Source organism: Heterodontus francisci, chromosome 33 (assembly GCF_036365525.1).
Source record: "Heterodontus francisci isolate sHetFra1 chromosome 33, sHetFra1.hap1, whole genome shotgun sequence".
Lineage (NCBI taxonomy): Eukaryota > Metazoa > Chordata > Chondrichthyes > Heterodontiformes > Heterodontidae > Heterodontus > Heterodontus francisci.
In genome coordinates this window covers 49,281,926-49,307,421 of record NC_090403.1, presented here as the reverse complement: position 1 = coordinate 49,307,421, position 25,496 = coordinate 49,281,926, and the positions used below count along the sequence as shown (strand labels likewise).

The 25,496-nt window shown below is 44.1% G+C and overlaps 1 protein-coding gene across 2 annotated transcripts in view; it reads right to left on the bottom strand.

Annotated features, from left to right (window-relative positions):
* Window positions 1-24,497, bottom strand: part of LOC137348193 (SH3 and cysteine-rich domain-containing protein 2-like) — a 104,338-nt gene extending 79,841 nt beyond the window's left edge. For both annotated transcript variants that reach the window (XM_068013529.1, XM_068013528.1), the window contains exon 1: window positions 24,319-24,497. In XM_068013529.1, coding sequence (XP_067869630.1) covers window positions 24,319-24,408 — 90 coding nt within the window. In that variant the 5' untranslated portion in view covers window positions 24,409-24,497. The remainder of the gene's footprint in view (window positions 1-24,318) is intronic.
* Window positions 24,498-25,496: the final 999 nt, after the last annotated feature.

The window sequence follows — 25,496 nt, the reverse complement described above, 5'->3', positions numbered from 1 at the left end:
TGCTTGGGTGCTGACCCCATTCCCCCCTCCAAGAAGCTCAGGTTTTTTTCCTATCATGTCAAACTCTTCTTTTCCGCCGACCAACTCTTAACTCTTTAAAACTTCACAGAATTGTTACAGCGCAGAAGGAGGCCATTCAGCCCATCGTGTCCACACCGGCTCTCTGAAAGAGCAACTCCCTCAGTTCCATTCCCCTGCCTTCTCTCTGTAACCCTGCACATTCTTCCTTCTCATATAACAGTCTAATTCCCTTTTGAATGCTTAAATTGAACCTGCATCTACCACACTCTCAGGCAGAGCATTCCAGACCTTAACCACTCGCTGTGTGAAAAAGTTTTTCCTTATGTCACTTTTGCTTCTCTTACCAAATACGTTAAATCTGTGCCCTCTCGCTCTCGATCCTTTCATGAGTGGCAACAGTTCCCCTCTAACTACTCTGTCCAGACCTCTCATGATTTTGAATACCTCTATCAAATCACCTCTCAGCCTTCTCTTCTCCAAGGAAAACAGGCCTAACTTCTCCAATCTATCTTCATAACTGAAATTCCTCATCCCTGGAACCATTCTCGCGAATCTCTTCTATACTCTCTCCAATGCCCTCATGTCCTTCCTAAAGCGTGGTGCCCAGAACTGGATGCAATACTCCAGCTGAGGCCGAACTAGTGACTTATACAAGTTCAACATAACATCCTTGCTCTTGTACTCTATGCCCCTATTAATAAAGCCCAGGAAACGGTATGCTTTATGAACTGCTCTCTCAACCTGTCCTGCCACCTTCAATGACTTATGCACATATACACCCAGGTCCCTCTGCTCCTGCTCCTTTAGAACTGTACCCTTTATTCTATATTGTCTCTCTATGTTCTTCCTACCAAAATGAATCACTTCACATTTCTCTGCTTTGAACTTCATCTGCCACCTGTCTGCCCATTCCACCAACTTGTCTATATCTTTTTGAAGTTCTACACTATCCTCCTCAAAGTTCACAATGCTTCTAAGTTTTGTATCATCTGCAAACTTTGAAATTGTGCCCTGTACACCAAGGTCTAGGTCATTAATATATATCAGGAAAAGCAAGGGTCCCAACACTGATCCCAGAGGAACACCACTACAAATCTTCCTCCAGCCCAAAAGACATCCATTAACCACTACTCTCTGTTTCCATGAGCTACAAGTTTGCTCACAAGTCTGTTGTGTGGTACTGTATCAAAACTTTAATCCATTTAAGACTTGAACTTTGTTCCCACCCGAAGAAAGGAAGACTTGCATTTATATAGCACCTTTCACAACCTCAGGATATCCCAAAATGCTTTACAGCCAAAGAACTATATTGGTCACTTTGTAATGTAGGATACGCAGCCGCCAATATGCACAAAGCAAGGTCCCACAAACAGCAAAGTAATAATGACTAGGTAATCTATTTTAGTAAAATTGGCTCAAAATAAATAAATATCAGCCAAGGCACCAGTGAGAACTGCATGCCATTCTTTCAGATAGTGCCATGGGATCCTTTGCATCCACCTGAAAAGGAGGGCAGTGTTTAATATCTCATGCAAAAGACGGCACCCGACAGTGCAGTACTCCTTCACTACTGCACTGGAGAGTCAGCCTGGATTTTATGCTCAAAACTCTGGAGTGGAATTTGAACCCACTACCGTCTGACTCAGAGGTGAGAGCTGAGCCAAGGCCAACACCAACATAAGTCAAATGGGCTCAGGAAGAAGTAAAACAGCAGGCATAGTTGTTTACACATCACTTCACCTTGACTTCAATCCATTGAAACTTCCCTGATGGAGAGGGAAGAATTGAACACGGGTAAGAATGTTGAAACTGCAATGCTGCTCTATAATCTCTGCTCGCCCTGTAGCGAGACGAAACTATGACCAGTGTCCTCCAGTGGCAACGGTTCCCGTTTGTTGCCATGGCACTGCTGGCCCTGGAGGAACCTGGGGTTGGGGGGGGTGGGAAAGAGAGGGGGAGGCGTGGAAAAACAACTACCATGGTTTACTGGTAGCAATTTCACCCGAGTTTATACAGCTGTGGGTTCAAGTCCCACTCCAGGGACTTAAGTGCAATATCTCGGTTGACACTGTGGCAGAGCTGCACCGTCAGGAGTGCCAGTTTAAAGGAAAGATGAGGTCCCATCTGACCTCTCAGGTGGATGTAAGTAATCTTATGTCACTATTTTGAAGAGCGGGACAATTAAAAATTTCAAAATAGAGATCGATAAGATTTTTGTTATGCAAGGTATTGAGGGTTACAGAATCGAGATGGGAGACAGATCAGCCATGATCTAATTGAATGGCAGAACAGGTGAGGGAGTGAATGGCCGACTCCTGTTCCTACGTTCCAATATTTATTCTTCAGTCAGCATCACTAACAAACAAATTCTGTGCTCATTATCACGTTGCTGTTTCTGGGACTTTGCTGTGCACAAATTTGGCTGCCATGATTCCTACATTACAACAGTGGTTACACTTCCAAGGTTCTTCATTGGCTGTGAGCACATTGGGCTAAAGGCCTGCTCAGGTCACACAAAAAAAAACCCAACCCCGAACCCGATGGAACTGCATCGGACTCAAGCCCAACCCGGCCCGAATCCATCCATTTTTTTCCCACGGCCGACCCAACCCAAGCCCGACCCAACCACCAGAATGTTCCCTTTGCTTATCTTGCGACTCCCAATCTGCAGGAAGCTGCAGCACGAGCGTGAAGACGTCATAGAGACCTCACTCACTCACTGCATACTCTCAGAGTTTCCCTCTTTGACGTCCCGGACTCCCAGCTCAGGCAGATTTTTTAATTTTAACGCTTCTTGCTGTGTGTCCCCGACCCGGACCCGGCCCAATCCGAGCCCAAAAGCCGGACCCGGAAGAGCGACCCAACCCGAACCAGACACATGTTGTCGGGTCCGGGTCGGGTAGCAGGCCTTTACTTTGGGTGTCCTGAGGTTGTGAAAGGTGCTATATAAATACAAATTTTTCTTTCTATCTTGAGGGTAATCTTTTCTTGTCTGGAGCCAGCAGTAAAGCCTTTGACAAGGTCCCTCATGGCAGACTGGTACAAAAGGTGAAGTCACACGGGATCAGAGGTGAGCTGGCAAGATAGATACAGAACTGGCTCTGTCATAGAAGACAGAGGGTAGCAGTGGAAGGGTGCTTTTCTGAATGGGGGGATGTGACTAGTGGTGTTCCACAGGGATCAGTGCTGGGACCTTTGCTCTTTGTACTATATATAAATGATTTGGAGGAAAATGTAGCTGGTCTGATTAGTAAGTTTGCAGACGACACAAAGGTTGGTGGAGTTGCGAATAGTGATGAGGATTGTCAGAGGATACAGCAGGATATAGATCGGTTGGAGACTTGGGCGGAGAAATGGCAGATGGAGTTTAATCTGGACAAATGTGAAGTAATGCATTTTGGAAGGTCTAATGCAGGTGGGAAGTATACAGTAAATGGCAGGACCCTTCGGAGTATTGACAGGCAGAGAGATCTGGGCGTACAGGTCTACAGGTCACTGAAAGTGGCAACGCAGGTGGATAAGGTAGTCAAGAAGGCATATGGCATGCTTGCCTTCATCGGTCGGGGCATACAGTATAAAAATTGGCAAGTCATGCTGCAGCTGTACAGAACTTTAGTTAGGCCACACTTAGAATATTGCGTGCAATTCTGGTCATCACACTACCAGAAGGACGTGGAGGCTTTGGAGAGGGTACAGAAGAGGTTTACCAGGATGTTGCCTGGTCTAGAGGGCATTAGCTATGAGGAGAGGTTGGATAAACTCGGATTGTTTTCACTGGAACGACGGAGGTGGAGGGGTGACATGATAGAGGTTTACAAAGTTATGAGCGGCATGGACAGAGTGGATAGTCAGAAGCTTTTTCCCAGGGTGGAAGAGTCAGTTACTAGGGGACATAGGTTTAAAGTGAGAGGGTCAAAGTTTAGAGGGGATGTGCGGGGCAAGTTCTTTACACAGAGGGTGGTGAGTGCCTGGAACATGCTGCCGGGGGAGGTGGTGGAAGCAGGTACGATAGCGACGTTTAAGAGGCATCTTGACAAATACATGAAGTGTGTCTACTTCAACGCCAGGAGCATCCGGAATAAGGTGGGTGAGCTTGCAGCATGGGTTGGTACCTGGGATCTCGATGTAGTGGCCATTTCGGAGACATGGGTAGAGCAGGGGCAGGAATGGATGTTGCAGGTTCCGGGATTTAGATGTTTCAGTAAGAACAGAGAAGATGGTAAAAGAGGGGGGGGGTGTGGCATTGTTAATCAAGGAGAGTATTACAGCGACAGAAAGGACGTTTGAGGACTCGTCTACTGAGGTAGTATGGGCCGAGGTTAGAAACAGGAGAGGTGAGGTCACCCTGTTGGGAGTCTTTTATAGACCTCCAAATAGTTCCAGAGATGTAGAGGAAAGGATAGCGAAGATGATTCTCGACAGGGGCGAGAGTAACAGGGTAGTTGTTATGGGGGACTTTAACTTTCCAAATATCGACTGGAAATACTATAGTTCGAGTACTTTAGATGGGTCAGTTTTTGTCCAGTGTGTGCAGGAGGGTTTTCTGACACAGTATGTAGACAGGCCAACCAGGGGCGATGCCACATTGGATTTGGTACTGGGTAATGAACCCGGCCAGGTGTTAGATTTAGATGTAGGTGAGCACTTTGGTGATAGTGAACACAATTCGGTTAGGTTTACCTTAGCGATGGGCAGGGACAGGTATATACCGCAGGGCAAAAATTATAGCTGGGGGAAAGGAAATTATGATGCGATTAGGCAAGATTTAGGATGCGTAGGATGGGGAAGGAAACTGCAGGGGATGGGAACAATCGAAATGTGGAGCTTATTCAAGGAGCAGCTACTGCGTGTCCTTGATAAGTATGTACCTGTCAGGCAGGGAGGAAGTTGTCGAGCGAGGGAGCCGTGGTTTACTAAAGAAGTTGAAGCGCTTGTCAAGAGGAAGAAGAAGGCTTATGTTAGGATGAGACGTGAAGGCTCAGTTAGGGCGCTTGAGAGTTACAAGCTAGCCAGGAAGGATCTAAAGGGAGAGCTAAGAAGAGCAAGGAGAGGACACGAGAAGTCATTGGCGGATAGGATCAGGGAAAACCCTAAGGCTTTCTATAGGTATATCAGGAATAAAAGAATGACTAGAGTTAGATTAGGGCCAATCAAGGATAGTAGTGGGAAGTTGTGTGTGGAATCAGAGGAGGTAGGGGAAGTGTTAAATGAATATTTTGCGTCAGTATTTACACTAGAGAAAGAAAATGTTGTCGAGGAGAATACTGAGATTCAGGCTACTAGGCTAGATGGGATTGAGGTTCACAAGGAGGAGGTGTTATCAATTTGGAAAGTGTGAAAATAGATAAGTCCCCTGGGCCAGATGGGATTTATCCTAGGATTCTCTGGGAAGCTAGGGAGGAGATTGCAGAGCCTTTGTCCTTGATCTTTATGTCGTCATTGTCGACAGGAATAGTGCCGGAAGACTGGAGGATAGCAAATGTTGTCCTCTTGTTCAAGAAGGGGAGTAGAGGCAGCCCTGGTAATTATAGACCTGTGAGCCTTACTTCGGTTGTGGGTAAAATGTTGGAAAAGGTTATAAGAGACAGGATTTATAATCATCTTGAAAAGAATAAGTTCATTAGCGATAGTCAGCACGGTTTTGTGACGGGTAGGTCGTGCCTCACAAACCTTATTGAGTTTTTCGAGAAGGTGACCAAACAGGTGGATGAGGGTAAAGCAGTGGATGTGGTGTATATGGATTTCAGTAAGGCGTTTGATAAGGTTCCCCATGGTAGGCTATTGCAGAAAATACGGAAGTATGGGGTTGAAGGTGATTTAGAGCTTTGGATCAGAAATTGGCTAGCTGAAAGAAGACAGAGGGTGGTGGTTGATGGCAAATGTTCATCGTGGAGTTTAGTTACTAGTGGTGTACTGCAAGGATCTGTTTTGGGGCCACTGCTGTTTGTCATTTTTATAAATGACCTGGAAGAGGGTGTAGAAGGGTGGGTTAGTAAATTTGCGGATGACACGAAGGTCGGTGGAGTTGTGGATAGTGCCGAAGGATGTTGTAGGGTACAGAGGGACATAGATAGGCTGCAGAGCTGGGCTGAGAGATGGCAAATGGAGTTTAATGCGGAAAAGTGCGAGGTGATTCACTTTGGAAGGAGTAACAGGAATGCAGAGTACTGGGCCAATGGGAAGATTCTTGGTAGTGTAGATGAACAGAGAGATCTTGGTGTCCAGGTGCATAAATCCCTGAAGGTTGCTACCCAGGTTAATAGGGCTGTTAAGAAGGCATATGGTGTGTTAGCTTTTATTGGTAGGGGGATCGAGTTTCGGAGCCACGAGGTCATGCTGCAGCTGTACAAAACTCTGGTGAGACCGCACCTGGAGTATTGCGTGCAGTTCTGGTCACCGCATTATTGGAAGGATGTGGAAGCTATGGAAAGGGTGCAGAGGAGATTTACTAGGATGTTGCCTGGTATGGAGGGAAGGTCTTACGAGGAAAGGCTGAGGGACTTGAGGTTGTTTTCATTGGAGAGAAGGAGGAGGAGAGGTGACTTAATAGAGACATGTAAGATAATCAGAGGGTTGGATAGGGTGGATAGTGAGAGTCTTTTTCCTCGGATGGTGATGGCAAACATGAGGGGACATAGCTTTAAGTTGAGGGGTGATAGATATAGGACAGATGTCAGAGGTAGTTTCTTTACTCAGAGAGTAGTAGGGGCGTGGAACGCCCTGCCTGCAACAGTAGTAGACTCGCCAACTTTAAGGGCATTTAAGTGGTCATTGGATAGACATATGGATGAAAATGGAATAGTGTAGGTCAGATGGTTTCACAGGTCGGCGCAACATCGAGGGCCGAAGGGCCTGTACTGCGCTGTAATGTTCTAATTCTAATTCTAATGAATAGGATGGGAATAGAGGGATACAGTCCCCCGAAGTGCAGAAGGTTTTAGTTTAGGCAGGCATCAAGATCGTCGCAGGCTTGGAGGGGCGAATGGCCTGTTCCTGTGCTGTACTGTGTTCTTTGTATCACCTCACTTCTGTTACAGATGCTCTGCCAATGTTTGGGGTGACATCACCAGCATTAGGTTGTCTGGTTTGCACTCTAAAAGTTGCATCATTACTTAAACATATTTAGGCCCAGAGAAAGTGGCCTCACAGAATACAGATCATTTGAAGCTGTTATGACCAGGTGAGGAAGGGGTCTAGGGCTCCCATCTCAGCCTTTTCCTGGTTTGGTTGTAACAGGGTTTAACTTTTAAAAGTCTTTTTAGCTTCCCCTCAGTGAGTCCTTGCTCACTGTTTTCTAATTGTAATGGCAAAAAAAAAAACCAACCAACCAGACAGGTTTTCTCTGATTTAAACAAGAAAGGTGTAAGTTTACTAACCTTAAAACACTAACTCAGTTGAAACTACTAAAAATACGCAACCACATTAGCATACATATGCAATAAACACACACGCAAATAGAGACAGAGGAGGAGAAAGAATTAAAGCTGAAAGGTTTGAAGTAATAGATGGAGTTCAGTTACTGGTTTTGGGTTGGATGTCAGTCTTTGATTGAAGTTAAGTCTTGCAATTCTCGTTAGGACCCATTGCACACTTTCAAACTTGTTCCGCTGGTCTTCTGTCTTGAGGCTTAAGTTACTTCCGTGGGTCCCTGAAACTTTGCATGAGAGACAGAGACAGAGAGAAATACACAGACAGACAGAGGGAGATCTTCCTCCCTGAAGTTCAATTGCAGTCTTTTCCTTTGTGTCAGACACAATTCAACAAGCCCCAGGTTGGCCAGCAGGTTAGTCATGACTAGCTCCTTGTTTGGAACAGCCTCGCCTGCGAGGTTTGTGGAGCTCTCAACCATTCCCATGTATAACTCAGTGCCCTTAATGCATCAGCCTTACTAGTAAGACTCCTTGCATTAAAATAAATGCAATCCAGCCTTGCATTATTCGCTTGTGACTTAACAGGTCTGTTTTTGCTCTGTCTTCCAGACTGACTCAGTATTTCTTCTGTATTTGACTGTGCATCACCCCCTACTGCACCTCCACTCTCTATCCCATCCCCCTGCCAAATTAGTTTAAACCCCACCCCGCAACAGCACTAGCAAACCTCCCAGCAAGGATGTTCCTATACTCACTAGCATGTGGCAGCGGGAGTAATCCAGGGATTACAACCTTTGAGGTCCTGCTTTTTAATCTGCTACCTAGCTCCCTAAAGTCTTGTTGCAGGACCTCATCCATCTTTCTACCTATGTCATTGGTACCAATGTGTACCACGACCTCTGACTGTTCTCTCCCCCCCCGTCAGAATGTCCTGCAGTCGTTCCATGACCTCCTTGACCCTAGCACTAGGGAGGGAACATAACATCCTGGAGTCACATTTGTGGCCACAGAAACATCTATTTGTACCCCTTACGATAGAATCCCCTATCGCTGTAGCTCTTACACTGCTTTTTCTCCCCTCCTGTGCAGCTGAGCCACCCATGGTGCCACAGACTTGGCTCTTGCTGCATTCCCCTGAGAAGCTATCTCCCCCAACTGTTTCCAAAGTGGAAAATTGTTAGAAAGGGAGATGGACCCAGGGGACTCCTGCACTACCTGTCTAGTTCTTTTACTCTGCTTGGTGGTCACCCATTCCCTTTCTGCCCTGAGCAGTCTTTATCTGCGGTGTGACCACCTCCCTGTACATGCTATCCATGATGACCTCAGACTCGAGGATGCTTCACAGTGTCTCCAGATTCGAAATGCGGATTTCGAGTAGCTGCAGCTGGAGACACTTCCTGCACACGTGTTTGCCCTGGACACTGGAAGTGTCCCTGACTTCCCACATTGCACAGTGGTGGGGGTGGGGGGGGGGGGGCAGTGGTCGTGGGGGAGGGAGGAATGCTGGCTCTTACACATTCAATGACTCTCAATGTCTCTTGACCATCACTATTGACAAAACCAATCTGGCTAATTGAAATCAGGAAGTACTCCCACTGTCTCTCCATGCAACTGTCTTTTTGAATGCAAATATGCAGCCATGTTTTCAACCACTGTTCTGTGGTCCTTTTAAAACAAGTTATGTTCAATGTCCAGTAAGCGTTCAAATAATGTTCCATATAATGAAATTAATACATTTCCATCTAGTAGGTGTGATTTCCATCACAAAGCCTTTAGAAATCCTTGGGTTGCATTTTACAGGCCCACCTCAGGATGGGAACAGAGGCACAGGGGCCCATAAAATTGCATTGGAAGGTGGTGGGGGGGGGGGGGGGGCGGTGCAGTGCCCGCCACCTTCCAATTTAGTTTGAGCCAGGGAAGGCGGAGGATGGCCTTCCCGACCCAGGCCAACTGACGCCCTTAAGTTGCCAATTAATTGCTACTTATGGGCCTCTTCCGGCCTCAGCCTCAATTTTGCTGAAGTGGAGGGGCCTGCCACCATAGGGACCTGGCAGCCTACTAGCATGGTCATGAGGGCAGTCCCTCCTTTGGGCCGATCCAGGGGGCCACCGCACCCCCCCCCCCACCCCCGGGAAGATCCTCCTCCACCCTCACTAACCCCACTCCATCGCCAAGGCCTGCCTGACCCCACTCACCTCTTCCGGGGTCCCCAGTATGCAGGGCTTCCTGCAGTACCGACAGTCAGCACTGTTCCCAGTGGCATAGCCGGTACTGCAGAGCTGCCGGCCTCCCAAAAGGCAGGCAATTAATTGCCTGCCCGCCATTAAATAGATACAGATGTCTTACAGACGGCCAAAGTGGGGTCTAAACGCACCTTCCAGCCCAGCACTGGGACCCCTATCTTCCAAACAAAATTCAGCCCCTTCTGCCTGGCTGGATTGCATGTCTTTCCTGCACTGTTAATGCTGGATATTGTTATTACGATAGCCTAACAACAAGAAGAAAGCTAAGGCCTTTTCAACATATTCCCCAAAATGATGGAGCAGAATTAATTGTAATATCTATTAATCATTTATAAATGGGAGGCCTTTCCAATTAATAGGGAACAGCAATTGTACAGAAATGTAATGTTTAAATGATAATTAGTGCTAATCATAAGGGAAGTTCTGCACCGTGAACTGATGTCCACTGGGGATCAGGATTGACTGCCCAAATTCTTTTTTGTTTTAAAAAAGAACCTTTAATTGGCATCAGGGATACAGCTGCAACAGCAAATAACTGGATATCAAAGCATGCATTTCCAATTGGATGCAGGAAGTAATGCTTGATTGTCTAGATCGATCACATTCAACAACTGTGAACATTAAATTAATGTGTATCCACACAGATCAAACAAAAGCGTCTAAAAGTCAATCTCCCTTTGTGTTGCTCAGTGATTGATATAATACTACAATGAGTAATGTATAATATTATTTTTCTCCTAAAAGGTGCATTATATTTAACCAGGCCTGTCACTTTGAGAACAAAAACTATAATTGCAGTGAAGTGGATATTTGTACCGTCACCTCTGACTAAGATTGTTCACAATCTCAGCATTTTATTTGATCCCAAGCTGAGTTTCCAACCCCATGTCTTCTCCATCACAAAGGCTGGCCACTTTCACCTCTGTAGCAACACCCACTTCTGCCCCGCAATAGTCTATCTCCTGCTAAAACCCTCATCCATACTTTTATCACCTCCAGACTCACCTATTCCAGTCAGCCTCCATCCTCCATAAATTTCAGCCCATCCAAAACAGTGCCAATATCTTATCTCACACTAAGTCCCACTCACCTATCATCTCTGATCTTGCTGACCTACATTGGCTTCCATTCCCATAATATCTCCAATTGAAATTTCTCATCCTCTGTTTAAAATCACTTCATGGTCTTGCCCCTTCCTATCCATAACCTCTTCTAACCCTACAACCCCTAGGAACTGTGTTCCTCTGACTCTGGTGAACCAAGCAATCCCCCTTCCCCCTCCTTTCAACCACACAGTTAGTGGGCATGCTTTCAGCTGTATATGCCCTTCAGTCTAGAATTTCCTCCCTAAAACTCTCCACTTCACTCTCCTCATTAAAACCCACCAATTTTCCAAGCTTGTGATCATCACCATCCACATACCTTCTTTGGCTCGGTGTCTACACCTTTACAAAGCATCTTGGACATGCGTGTTATGCCATGTGTTATTCTGACCCTGAGTGAAGCAGAGTCCCTTGAAGCCATAAAGTCAAATTATCACTAATTAAACTCAGCATAAATCAATCCCAATTTAGTTGTTGGTTGATCAGGGAACTTTGCAGGTAGGAATGAGTCTTATGATAGTTTGTTACAGATGCAAAACAGACACCTGGACTACAATGATGTACTGTTCTTGATATATTACTAGCAGATCTCCTGTGGCATTGCTTATGTCAATCCGATTATACACTACTTAATAACGACAGGAGCATTGTACCATATAATGCACAATGTACTAAGCTGTCACTAAGGTGGGGTCTGTTTAAGCTCGACTCTCAACAAGGCTGCAAAGTCTAGATGCTATACATAAAAATAGCTCGTGATCACTCAAGGTATAATTTCTCATTAGTAAGGGAAATTTGCAGTCATCAGTTTCAAGCTGCAATTCAGAGCCATCGAGCCTTGTAAGATTGTTTTGCATCCGGAAGAGAGGATGACAGCTTCAATACTAGAAATACCATTTTTTAAATGTGCTACTATTGGATCTACTCCATTGTTTAGGGTAAACTGGATGATATGTTATTTTATAATGGCAGGAACATTATATCATGTAGCACAATGCCTTGTAACACATTATCATTTAACGCACAATTCTGCTGTTATGGTGGAGCTTTGTTTAAGGTGGCTGATCTTGTTAAGTCTATAAAGTTTAATCACTGGAAGTAAGCACAACCCTAGGTCAAAGTTTAATTACTTGGTGTGAGAACGATGAGGAATGGGACAGAGTTTGGTTGCTTTTCAGGCTGCAAGTCTGAAAGGGTGGCACAGTGGTTAGCACCGCAGCCTCACAGCTCCAGCGACCCGGGTTTGGTTCTGGGTACTGCCTGTGTAGAGTTTGCAAGTTCTCCCCGTGACCGCGTGGGTTTCCACCGGGTGCTCCGGTTTCCTCCCACATGCCAAAGACTTGCGGGTTGATAGGTAATTTGGCCATTGTAAAAAATTACCCCTAGTGTAGGTAGGAGAATTGAGGGGAGGTGGGGATGTGAGAGGGAAAAATGGGATTAATATAGGATTAGTATAAATGGGTGGTTGATGGTCGGCATGGACTCGGTGGGCCGAAGGGCCTGCTACGGTGCTGTATCTCTCTATAAAACTGTTGGCTTTCTTGCTTTTGAGTGTGATGATTAAAAAGAAGTTTAAGTCACGGGCTGTAGATAAACTGACTCCTGTGTCAATAAACTATTTGCTGTTGGTTGAGGAGGTGTTCCTCTGAACAGTCCAACGTGACTGGCTATTTTTTTTTTTTAATTGATTTTTATGCACATTTCATCAGTCAGTTGCAAAAAATTTGCCGATAAATAAATGTCAGAAAAATGTGACAAGACAAATGCAAATGTTCCTATTTTTATAATTGCCCCCTGATCAGGTTTCATTTCTATATGAAATAGTTTATCACACTCTTTGCCAGTGATGTTGGAGAGCTCTGGTTGATTGTTTTATCTCATGTCCTGCCAACATGGGTAAGCCACAGATGTTCAGTGGTGGCAGGTGTGCTATGTATAACAAAACTGTAAACCCCTCTTTATAAATTGGTTTAGGATTTTGTTATGAATGCTGCACAGAGGAAATCTTCCCCCAACAAAATTTCAAGTGAAGGAGTTTGGCTTCGATACCAATCACTCAATTAAAAAATAACCAGACTGTGAACTCATGCAGCTTCTATGTTGAAGATGTGGGAAATGGGCAGAGACCTTTTCTGCAGTGCATGCTGCTTGCTCACATCATTTGGCTGCAAGAATCAAATAAATATTGAACATAAAACTCAGCAATTACAATCAAAGGGGCTCCTGTCAAGTTGTTGGGAAAACTGCTACAATTATGTAATCACATTGATTATCTGTAATATTACCTCAAGTCATCCTGTGACGAAAAGAGGTTAGTAGGGCACTCCTGTAATACATATGTTTATTTTTTGTTGAAGTTGTTCATTTCAGGACGATTCAGTCAAATTCTATTTTTAATTACGGGATTCGGGCATTTTTAATTTTGTTTTGGGATTCACTTTTCATGATTCTACTCATTGCTCTCCAACCTCCTAAGACCAGTCGCCTTGCTCATACTTTAGAAAGCTATTGGAAACAAAATGGAAAATGCTTTGCGTAAGTATCCCATCAGTAACTTAAGCTGAAGCTCCCCCAGTGGCATAGCCAGCAATTGTACTATGTGGTTTTCTAACAATCCATTCAAAGTGTGAGGTCTCAAGCTTCACCATGATAGAAGAACCTAACAACAGACTTGAGCATTTAAGAATGGACACCTGGGTGAGGTACCAGCATGAGGGGCAATGAGGGGAGACAATCAGAAAAAAAAGATAGTAAGTTTAGTTTTAATTGAAGCATAGAACTGCTTTAATCTTTGTTTTTTTCTTCTTCATTCTCTTGATGTGGGCATCGATGGTAAGGTCAGCTCTTATTGCTCATGCCTAGTTGCCCCAAGAAGTTGGTGGTGCACGTTCTCCTCAGCCGTTTGATGCAACTGAGCGGCTTGCTCGGTCACTTTAGAGGATAGATAAGAGTCAACCCTATCAGTATGGGACTAGAGTCACATAGGCCAGACCGGGGAAGGACAACAGATCTCTTTCTCTAAAAAGGAAGTTAATGAACCAGTTGCGTTTTTAACAACAATGTGACAAGTTTTTTTTTCCCTATTTCCTTTTCAAAAACTCATTCTCTAGACTATTAGTCCAGTAACACACCCACTAAATATAAGCATTAGGTACAGTAATTTAATGAAAACAAGTAAATAGTTGCTTGGTAGTACAGAACTTGAGTATTGCTGAAAATAGAGACATGTTGTCGAAGCTTTTCGTCTTGCACTCATGAGGACAATACACAAGAATAACCAATGTAAAGGGAGAACAACATACTGCATGAGAAGAGAGTGCTGATTGGTTGGCAAGCGAACTCTGATTGGTAGAGGCATTGCCATGGAGAATGCACCAGTTTACGGTGACTGACAGTTAACTGCCAAGCTTTGTTTGAAATTTAAACCAGGCAGCTTGGCTCTAATTGGTCAAGGCATTGCCCTGAGGAATGAACCAGCGAATGGCTGTCACTTATTTTGTTCAGCTGAAACAGGCACAATGTTTGTTCATGTGTAATAATATATGTAGCTTCCAGTACGCGCAAATGTGCCACACTGCGAGCCCGACTGACAATCTTAAATTGGTTGTCAGTGTAATTCTTAGCACACTGTGGATTATTAAGCAAATATTGTCCAATCACAGAATCACATCTAATGCTGGACACTGTGTTTTGAGTTTTGCAAGCACAGGCTGGTTGGGTAAGGCCTGTACCTTGCCTGTTGCGAACAGCAAAAGGGACATGTTGTTTGATACAATCTGCCAGTCTTTGGGATGTATGGCCTATGTATTGAGCATAACACTGGCATTGAAATTCATATATCATATTACTCATTTGTGTGATAGGCGGAACGTCTTTTTGCCTTGACGACAGCATCCTATTCGTGGCGAACACCACACGTGTTGCCACTGCATAGCAGCAGCGTGAAACAGCTAGTTTTACCTGTTGCTCAAATTAATGCGATGCATTACCTTTCCAGGGTAATTTGAGGGAGACTGGGCACTTTTCAGGGCTGAAAATGACAGCCTTAGGTCCATTCATAAGTTTGTGCAATATACAGCGAGAAATTATCTGATCAGGGTAGCCATTATTCCAGTACAGCTATAACACTGGCATCTACCCAGGTATGTCCTGTACACAATTGTATGAAAATTGCCCAGGTATGTCCTGTACACAAAAAGCAGGACAAATCCAACCCAACCAATTACCGCCCCATCAGTCTTCTCTCGATCATCAGTAAAGTGATGGAAGGTGTCAGTGACAGTGCTATCAAGTGGCACTTGCTTAGCAATAACCTACCCAGTGACACTCAGTTTGGGTTCCGCCAGGGCCACTCAGCTCCTGACCTCATTACAGCCTTGGTTCAAACATGGAAAAAAAGAGCTGAACTGAAGACGTGAGGTGAGAGTGACTGCCCTTGACATCAAGGCAGCATTTGACCGAGTATGGCATCAAGCAGCCCTAGCAAAACTGAGGTCAATTGGAATCAGGGGGAAAACTCTGCTGGTTGGAATCATATCTAGCGCAAAGGAAGATGGTTGTGGTTGTTGGAGGTCAATCATCTCAGCTCCAGGACATCATTGCAGGAGTTCCTCAGGATAGTAACCTAGGCCCAACCATCTTCAGCTGCTTCATCAAAGACCTTCCTTCAATCATAAAGTCAGAAGTGGGGATGTTTGCTGATGATTGCACAATGTTCAGCACCATTCGCGACTCCTCAGATACTGAAGCAGTCCGTGTAGAAATGCAGCAAGATTTGGACAATATCCAGGCTTGGGCTGATAAATGGCAGGTAACATTCGCGCCACAGAAGTGCCAGGCAATGACCATCTCCAACAAGAGAGAATCTAATTATCTCCCCTTGACATTCAATGGCATTACCATTGCTGAATCCCCCACTATCAACATCCTGGGGGCTACCATTGACCTGAAACTGAACTGGAGTAGTCATATAAATACCAGGCTATGAGAGCAGGTCAGAGGCTAGGAATCCTGCCGCAGTAGATCACCTCCTGACTCCCCAAGACATGTCTACCGTCTACAAGGCACAAGGTCAGGAGTGTGATGGAATACTGTGGATAAGGTGGTTAGGAAGGCATATGGGATACTCGCCTTTATTAGCCGAGGCATAGAATATAAGAGCGGGGAGGTTATGTTAGAGCTGTATTAAATGCTGGTTAGGCCACAGCTGGAGTACTGTGTACAGATCTGGTCCCCACACTATAGGAAGGATGTGATTGCACTGGAGAGGGTGCAGAGGAGATTCACCAGGATGTTGCCTGGGCTGGAGCATTTCAGTTATGAAGAGAGACTGGATAGGCTGGGGTTGTTTTCCTTGGAGCAGAGAAGGCTGAGGGGTGACCTGATTGAGGTATACAAAATTATGAGGGGCATTGATAGGTTAGATAGGAAGGAACTTTTTCCCTTAGTGGAGGTGTCAATAACCAGGGGGCATAGATTTAAGGTAAGAGGCAGGAGGTTTAGAGGGGAGTTGAGGGAAAATTTTTTCACCCAGAGGGTGGTTGGAATCTGGAACACACTACCTGAAGGGGTGTGGAACCCTCACAACATTTAAGAAGTATTTAGATGAGCACTTGAAACACGATAGCATACAAGGCTACGGGTCAAGTGCAGGAAAATGGGATTAGATTGGACGAGTGCTTGATGGTCTGCACAGGCGAGTTGGGCTGAAGGGCCTGTTTCTGTGCTGTAAAACTCTATGACTCTATACTTGCCTGGATGGGTGCAGCTCCAACAACACTAGAAGAAGCTAGACACCATCCAGGACAAAGCAACCTGTTTGATTTGCACCCCGTCCACAATCATTCACTCCCGACACACAGTGGCAGCAGTGTGTACCATCTACAAGATGCACTGCAGCAACACACCAAGGCTACTCAAGCAGCACCTTCCAAATCCGCGACCTCTACCATGTAGAAGGACAAGGGCAGCACCACCTGCAAGTTCCCCTCCATGCCACACACCATCCTGACTTGGAACTATATCACTGTTCCTTCACTGTTGCTGAGTCAAAATCCTGGAACTCCCTTCCTAATAGCACTGTGGGTGTACCTACCTCACATGGACTGCAGCAGTTCAAGGCAGCAGCTCACCACCACCTTCTCTTGGGCAATTAGGGATGGGCAATGAATGCTGGCCTAGCCAGTGACGCCCACATCCCATGAAACAAATAAAAAAAAAATTTTTTTTTTTTTTTTAAATCTGCTCATCATAACATTGCTGTTTATGGGAGATTGCTGTGCTCATATTGGCTGCCGTGTTTCTTACTTTCCAACCGTGACTGCACTTCAAAATTACTTGACTGGCTGTAAATTGCTTTGGGATGTCCTGATGTTGTGAAAGGTGTTATATAAATGCAAGTCTTTCTTTCTTTTACCAATGCTCCTGGGAAGTCGTTGATGTATCTTGGCAAATATACACAGAAGAGTGAAGAATATTTTATAAACTTCAGTCAATATTTTAGCAGAAGTATTTCCACTGGGATCAGATTGATGCAGGATTTCACAATGTCAGGTATTAAAAATTAAAGAGTTAATTGCCTTCGGAATTTGGCCAGATTGCAAGTAGGCGACTGCAATGCAAGAGTCAAAAACCTTCTCATTTACTGATGCAAGCCTTCAAGTCCTAACTCTTTGTCATGGCCATTTTCATTCCTCTTGACCTGAGCTCCAATCTTCCCTGCTTGTGTATTCAGAAGCATCGGATGTTAAGCAAATTAAACAGTGACACTCAGCATACCATTAACACCTTATCCATACTCAATCCAAAAGCCTGCATCACGCATTATAATTTGATTCTCAGTTTTAGCTTTCTATTCAGTGCAAATTAGGGAGCTTAAATGGGCATTTTTTCTTTTTACTTTTCCAATGGGACGACACGTCTGTTGGTCAGGTATGGTGTGGGTTACAGCCTGCTGAACACACCCCAATAATTTGAGGTGATTTCAATTTCACAAGGACATCTCTCTGCATCAGCTGGGCATTCCTATTTCCTTGCCATAAAATGGCTTAGAGCTTCTCCAGGTTCGATTATCCAGTTAATGTGTAGAGGTACAGCACTGAAACAGGCCCTTCGGCCCACCGAGTCTGTGCCGACCATCAACCACCCATAATCCTACACGAATCCCATATTCCTACCACATCCTCACCTGTCCCTATATTTCCCTACCACCTACCTATACTAGGGGCAATTTATAATGGCCAATTTACCTACCAACCTGCAAGCCTTTTGGCTTGTGGGAGGAAACCGGAGCACCCGGAGAAAACCCACGCAGACACAGGGAGAACTTGCAAACTCCACACAGGCAGTACCCAGAATTGAACCCGGGTCGCTGGACCTGTGAAACTGTGGTGCTAACCACTGCGCCACTGTGCCGCCCTAAATGCTCAATTGAGAGAAGCTGTGTTGCCCTGATTTGTATTCACTGGAAATTCCTTGGATTTGGAGCCAAGGACTCAAAATTCACAAAGCAGGAAAATGCCTGTTTTTCTCGACAATTAATATCTTGCTGATGAAATTGTAGAAGTGTGCAGCTTTGAAAGAGGCAATATCCAAGAATTCAATCTTATTGGCTATCCCTTAATTACAGTACACTGAACAGATATGCTCCCAGAGGCATCAAAAGATTAATCTCACTTCAAATGTTTTAAAACTCAAAAAGGACAGTATCTAATTTGGCCCATGCAAATGGCACATGCCATTGTACCTTGCGAGTTTTTTTTTGTTAAATTACATTATCAAACTACTCACTGATTTGTTAATTTACACTGTCACCTTTTACAAGTGGAGCTGAGGTTGCCCACTTTCTCAGTTCTCTTATTGTATTACCAGGATTTGATCATCTACACATAGTGCACACTTATAGATAAACACAACATTTTAATCCCCCCATATACAAATTAAGATATCAGCTTCAGGTCACCAACCTGACCACTGGTGAGATAATCATTTCTCTTCTTGCTCTACCTGGAGTTTATTTCAAGCCAACACTTGTACCCAGTTAATGTTCATGTAGAGAAGTCCATGCTCATGCAAAGCAAGTCACTTTATGAATCATCTTGTGTTGGAATAGATTTTGGCTACTGACAACTCAAAAATGATTTTGAAAAATATATATTACGGGGTAAAAATATACATTAAGGGAGGAGAAGTAGAGGCTGTGAAACACTTCTCTCAAATCCATTTTTTTCAGGTTCTGTTATCTACAATACAAAAGTGTCCTGGTAACCCCCACCCACACTAGCGCTGTTATGAAAGCCCAAGTTGTTGGGCAATCATAGAGAAATATTGACAGTGACAATGAAATGTCAACACCCAGGGCCACTAGCCATCCCTTATCTCAAATAATATATGGATAAAGAGATCTGATGAGCCAAAGGGTTAGAGACGGACTTTTCAGCTCTGGAATCTGGGTTCTAATGCAGATAGGAGTGTAAGTCTCCGGTTAGCTGCAAGATTGTCCATGAAATTAGTTTGCATTGTCTATTCAGTTCCTTGCAAAACCCAGGCTTATTGCACAAGACTGCTTTTAATTAGCAATTTCACTCAGAGGGGCCACACAGTGGCTATTATGGGAGACACAAAGAGATGCTCTTCTGGGGTAGGTTGAAATACAGTGGGAGAGCAAAGAGGAGGGAGCAGGGCTTTGCATCTAGTTGTGCTATACATGACCAGAGGACATTTAATGCTGACACTGGATGACAGAAATAATAAAGTCCTAATGTTCATCACATGTAAAGTCCAGCTTAATTTTTCAGTTTTAAATGCAGGTTTTCAAACGCCAAATTTTCCGCATATTTAATTTATATAGAAAGATTATGTACTAAAGGCAGTGTCACCACCTTAACCTCAAAAAATAAACTGTGTCACAATGAAAATCACAATTGATGCAATGATACGATCAAAACACCAATCCTGCCCATCATTGCAAGCACACTCATTAAAAAGACAAAAATATGAAATTTATATGAAAGATATGATTTCACCAGATGTATTTTTTACTGCATTAAACTGTCCAACACAAAAACTGCAGTGGAGCTTTCAGGCAAGTTATTCCAGGAACCAAGCTCCTGCTTGAAAAATTCCTACTATGGCAACACAAATCTGGCAAAGCCTCCCCTTTAAGTTAAGCAGCATTTATTTTGACTATAGACTAAAATTACCTACAATTAAAATTCTGTGTGTTTTTAAAGCTGGCTAGGCCCATACATGTAAATCCACTCATTTCTGCTTTGCCTAGAGTGATTTTACACCACAATGATGTTATTTGCATATAATATTTTTTCAGATTTGATTATTGCAGTGTCTTTGTAGTCAAAATCCTAGTTAGAACTGCATCTCTCATTACAGAATCATAGAAATTTCAGCACAGGAGGAAGGCACACTCCTGCCAACATTCCAGTGTGGAACTATCTACTTTAATCCTATTTTCTTGCTCTTGATATTTTTCATTTTGAAGTGTTTTTCTAATTCCCCATTAATTCCTGTAGAACATGTGCCAAATTCTAAAGACAACACTGTATTGCCAGTAACCATGCCCAAATCATCTTCACACATTTCTGTAAATAAAATAAGATTATTCAACCCATCGAGGCTGTTCTTTCCACTAATCATTTATCCAACCCATATAAACTAAGAACAAGTGGACATCATCTTAAAATTAGGGCTAGGCTATTTACCAGTGAAATCAGGAACCACCTTTGCCACACATTGGGTATCAGAAATCTGCAATTATCTGCCAAAAAATTATGTCGCTGGCAGGAATTTTTCCCTTGGCAGACGGGAACCGTCCACCAACCGAAAAGTCGGTGGCAATCCTGCCCCCAATGAGCCTGGGGATCCAGTCCGGAATTTACAGTCCCCAGGCCCTTAACTGGGCTGAGGCAGGACGGCCACCTAATGGAGCTGCTAGCCAATCAGTGGGCTGGCAGCACTTAGGCCCAGCAGTGCCACCAGGAAAGGTGGCCACTGCTGGGACTGCAACCCACCATCCACAAGAAGAGGTAGGAAGGCCCCGAATGAAAGGCAAGTTTTTAGGGCCTAGCTAGGGGTGATAGGTTGGACCCTGGTGAGACAAGCAGGGTCATTTGGGGGGACGGGAGGGTACTCTGGGCATTGGAGGTGCTTGGGGCATCGGAAGTGGCCCTCCATCAAGGGTAAAATCCCCATGGCGGTGGGCGGAGGCCCTTAAAGTGGCTGTTGACTGGCCACATAAGGGCCTTGATTGGTCTGGGCAGGCGAGCCGGTTTTTGCCTCCGCCCCATGTAAAATAGCAGCGGAATTCTGGCCGAAGTTTGGATAATGCAGCTTTCAAGACGGAGATTGATTGCTTTTTTTTCCTGAGATAAGCATAGAAAGGGATATGGAATTAAAGCTGGTGATTAGAATTGAGATAAGGATCAGCCATGGAAAAGCAGGCTCAAGGGGCTGAAATGGCCTGTTCCTATTCCTAAGCCTCTGGAGGAGAGATCCTGGATAGTTTCCATTGTCTTCATTTCCCCCACCCTCAAAAGAAAAATGAACTTCAGAATACTTATGCAACTGTACATCTTTCATTCATGGGGCAATTACCTTCTTTGGAATGACAATTTCACAATCCCAGCAGCTCAAGAAAGATGATATTCCATCAAGCACTAGATCATCTTGATCTGTAATGACTTCCCTGTATTGTTTCCCATGTGATCACAAGAGTGAAAAATATCAGGAAAACTATTACAAAGAGTGCACTTGTTCTGGTATTATGCTAAAGAAAAGTGGTTGTTCCATCTGTTGCACCGTGTACCTCATTTACCCACAAGTACCTCTCGTGCAATGAGTCTCTGCATTGTAAATCACATTATACCACTTGGAGGATGAGCATATCCTGAATGTTTGAATTTGTGCAACCTCATATTATTCTGAGAGGGAAAGAAGCAAGTTAAAACATGAACTAAAAAAAAGTAGAAAAAGACGTGTCAGCATAAAGGAATCATTAGCAGGATAGGTGCAGTGATAACAGTACTGACAGTAATATTAACTGTTCTCACCCAACATCCATACACACAGTTTCCCAACAGAATCATTGGATAGAGATCAAAAGCAGCAAGACTGACTGATTTTGCACCTTCCTTGTCCAGGAACAGAAACCATTTATAGCACCCAAACTACTGCCCCTGCTGAAATGGGTGAACACAGCTCAGACCAGGAATCGAAGATTGTATTAAACACTCATTGAAACAGATGTGTTTATGTGCTTATCTTAAGAACGACAAGTGGAGGTCCTTCAAGTGGGTAAAGTTATGATTTAAATTTAGCACAAAACCACTCGGACTCCAGGTCACATTCCTGGTCAAATTTGAATCAGCTCATCCGAGTTAAGGTTCGACAATTGGTCTCACTACTCCAGCGTTAAGAAAGAGAAAAAAAAATATCAGGGATCCTACTTCGGATCTCCTACCACTCATTACAACTGGAAGTTGTGCACGTGTGAATGTCAGATTAGAACAGGATCAACCTCAGCTTTAGCGCCCTCCACAGCTGAATAGTCTGTGGACCTTCACCATCTAGACTCATGAAGAGTGTCAATGCAGGGTTGCCAGTCCCGTTAAAGGTGATCCAACAAGAGTTAGCACCTTTAGGAGGAGGGAAGAAATTTCACACACAATTGAGCATGTGACTTATGTAATTACTCTGATTCATTGGCCTTAGTGTTTCACCACCACAGTGAAATGTTTACATTGAGAGACCCTCACTACCATTATGAACCATGTTAACCTCTGTAGATTAAAGTGTGGAGTACACTGCACAGGGTTGTGATCTGTGTTCTGGCATGTTCCTAGAGGTTTCATCATAAGACCTCGTACCTCCAATGCCACTCCCAGTTAAACACTCCCCTCCTCCCACCACCCCTCTCCCCACTCAATATTATAAACGAAAGTGTTCAAAGACAATGGTGAAAAATAAATTTGAATACCCTTATGATCTTTCTCCTCGGTTGCTCACAGCAACATCTTGGAAATTAATCTCCAATTCCTGGAAACTCCAAGCCAATCCGGGAGGGTTGACAAACCTAACACTACAGCATGTGAGCACTAAAGATTAAGAATGCATCTTTGATCTAAATCTCAAATAAAAAAGTGCAACATCCTTTCACTTAATTTAAATTTGCAAGCGTTTTAATTCACAACTCAGTAACTGGTGCCCCATACCTGCAAATGTTTAATAGGCCTGATAAAGATAAACACTGATGGTATATTAAAATAACTATCTATTTCAAGTGTAGGGTTTCAGAGATTATGTTGGGTAGAACTATACATAAAAAGTCACACTTTGAAAAGCACATTAGAAAGTTCAATGTAGAATTTTTAAATGGGCATCAATGGTTTGTTGCACGTGATAATGACTTAATGAAATTGGTGTCACATGATCAGATCCTGTCCTTACAGAAACATCATAACTTTTAATTAAAAGCATTTCTAGTGTAACTTGCCTGCCAGCCAATACTCAGTGATTCCAGAACAAGAATGATCTTCAGCTGTTTAAAGCTCAGCATTGCAAAAGCACTGGTTAATAGCAAGTCTGAATATGTGTGATTCTCTCAAAATATCCCAAAACCATGGCTGTACACAAAAGCATTTTAATTCTGCCAAGCATAGCTGTCGAACTGAGAGAAATTCAGTATACTTCTAACTGGGTGCTGTGACTGAACACCGGAGAAACATCCAGTGCCAAGTGCATTTTGTCCATCCCGCAGAGACAGTCGTGCAGACCGATTGGTAGGTATCTAGTTTAAATATAGGTGAACAATAAAGACTCTGACACGGTCCAGTATACACTTTGCTTACAAGGTGGGGTGAGTGGCTGCAGGGAGAGTGAAAATCGGGACGGACTGTGATGCCACTCTCTGAGGCATCAGCAAAATAAACTGCAGTGCCCATGTAAATAAACCCTTCCAGCAATCGTCATCACCCACCGCTTGCAGAATACGTACATTAGTTTCTCGCACATCTGATGTGCGAATTTCTGAAGATGCTAGATATTGCAAAGTAAGTGAGAGGAAGGGGGGAAGGAAAGACACGCAGATCTTCCTCTCCTTTCCACATTCCCCTTTCGCTCTCGTTATAAATCGCAATCTTCGAAGAGAGAGTTAAAAAGAGAGGTTAGGTCCCCACCTAACCTCCCAGCTTCAGATCACCAACGTTACAAAAGTCAATAGAATCCTTACAGCCGGATAATTTGTCATTTAGAACAAAACAAGATCTCCCGCCCACTGACTCTGCATTTTGCTGTAGCTTTTAATTCTGAATCATTGCAAAAAAAAACATTCGATGCAATTTCAAGTTCAAAAATTGAACGGTCTTAGTTAAAACTAGGACGCTGCATATAACACACGGACCCGGTGTGACAGTCACTTTAAACCCAGTATTGGGATTAGAATCATACTACACAGAAGGAGGCCATTCAGCCCATCGTGCCTGTGTCGGTTCTTTGAAAGATCGGTCCAATTTAAGACCCACACCTCAGCTTCCCCCCCCCCCCCCATAAACCTGCTGTTAATTGTCTCACCTTCGTTTCTTGGTGACTACAGACAGAACCAGGTGATCTCTGGAGTTCTGTATTCTGTGGGTCGTTTTCTGTCTCGTTGTTTTCTGTCATGATCCAGCGAGTGTGGGCTGTAAATCCCCTCTTTACTCTCAGTGAGTTTTGGAGAGGCGGCCGCTGCACGTAATTTCACTCCGATCAACTCACATCCCCACTCTACAACTTTGATACATTTCCAATGTAACAAACCAGCCTCCCGTCCCCGCCCCCTCGACTGCTGATTGGTCCCCAGCGCCTATTAGCATATGCCTCTGCGCACGCGGCGTCGGGAGCGACGCTCATCATAGGCTGGGGCGGGGCCACTCAGGACTGTGGGCGGAGCCAATGGGGGCAGGTGCCCTGGTCCTGTTATCTCGCTTGTATTGTTTCTGGCGCTGATTCTGTAATGTTAGCTGGGGCTTTTGGGGGCAGCAGCAATTGGGGTATTACAGCCTTAGTGCCTCTGAACTACTAAACAGGGGTGGAATTGGCCATGGGCTCCTGTTTTCGATCACTATCCACTGACCTCTGCTGGACGGTCCTCTGTGTGAGCATTGCACTGAATCAAGCTGGCTGTGATGGTTCCACTAAATGAATTAAGATGGGTCACTATTGAGTTCCATACATACTACAGCTGTGGAACAGTTTGCCAGCATGATGCAGCATCTTCAAGAGAGAGAAACTGAGCTTGCCATATCTTTAAATTAAGCAGCAATGAATCACAAGATCTGTGGATTTGGCTTAATGAGTCTGCCCATTTCGGGTTGATCTCAACTCCACCATCACACCTTAGTTCTTGATCATTATTTATTTCTATAAACACAGCTAATTGTCTTTTAAATCATTGATAACCCTATTTATGACATTTGTTTCAATTGACTTCCTAGATAACTTATTATATGGCCTAGAAATGTGATCGTGGTGTGCCCACTTTGCAGGCGTAAAATAGGCACCTCAGGGCACAATATGGTGTCCTGTGCCGTAAGTATTGCATCAGGCTGCTCAGTACATATACAGCACATGCCATAAGTATTAAAAAGCCTCATTATAATACAATAAGACTCCTAAGAGAAGGAACAAAATGTGGTGGAATGATTTTATGAGAGTGAGGAAAGCAGGGGAGGGGAGTATTGTAAGCCTGCAGGTCTGAGAAGAGAGTAATT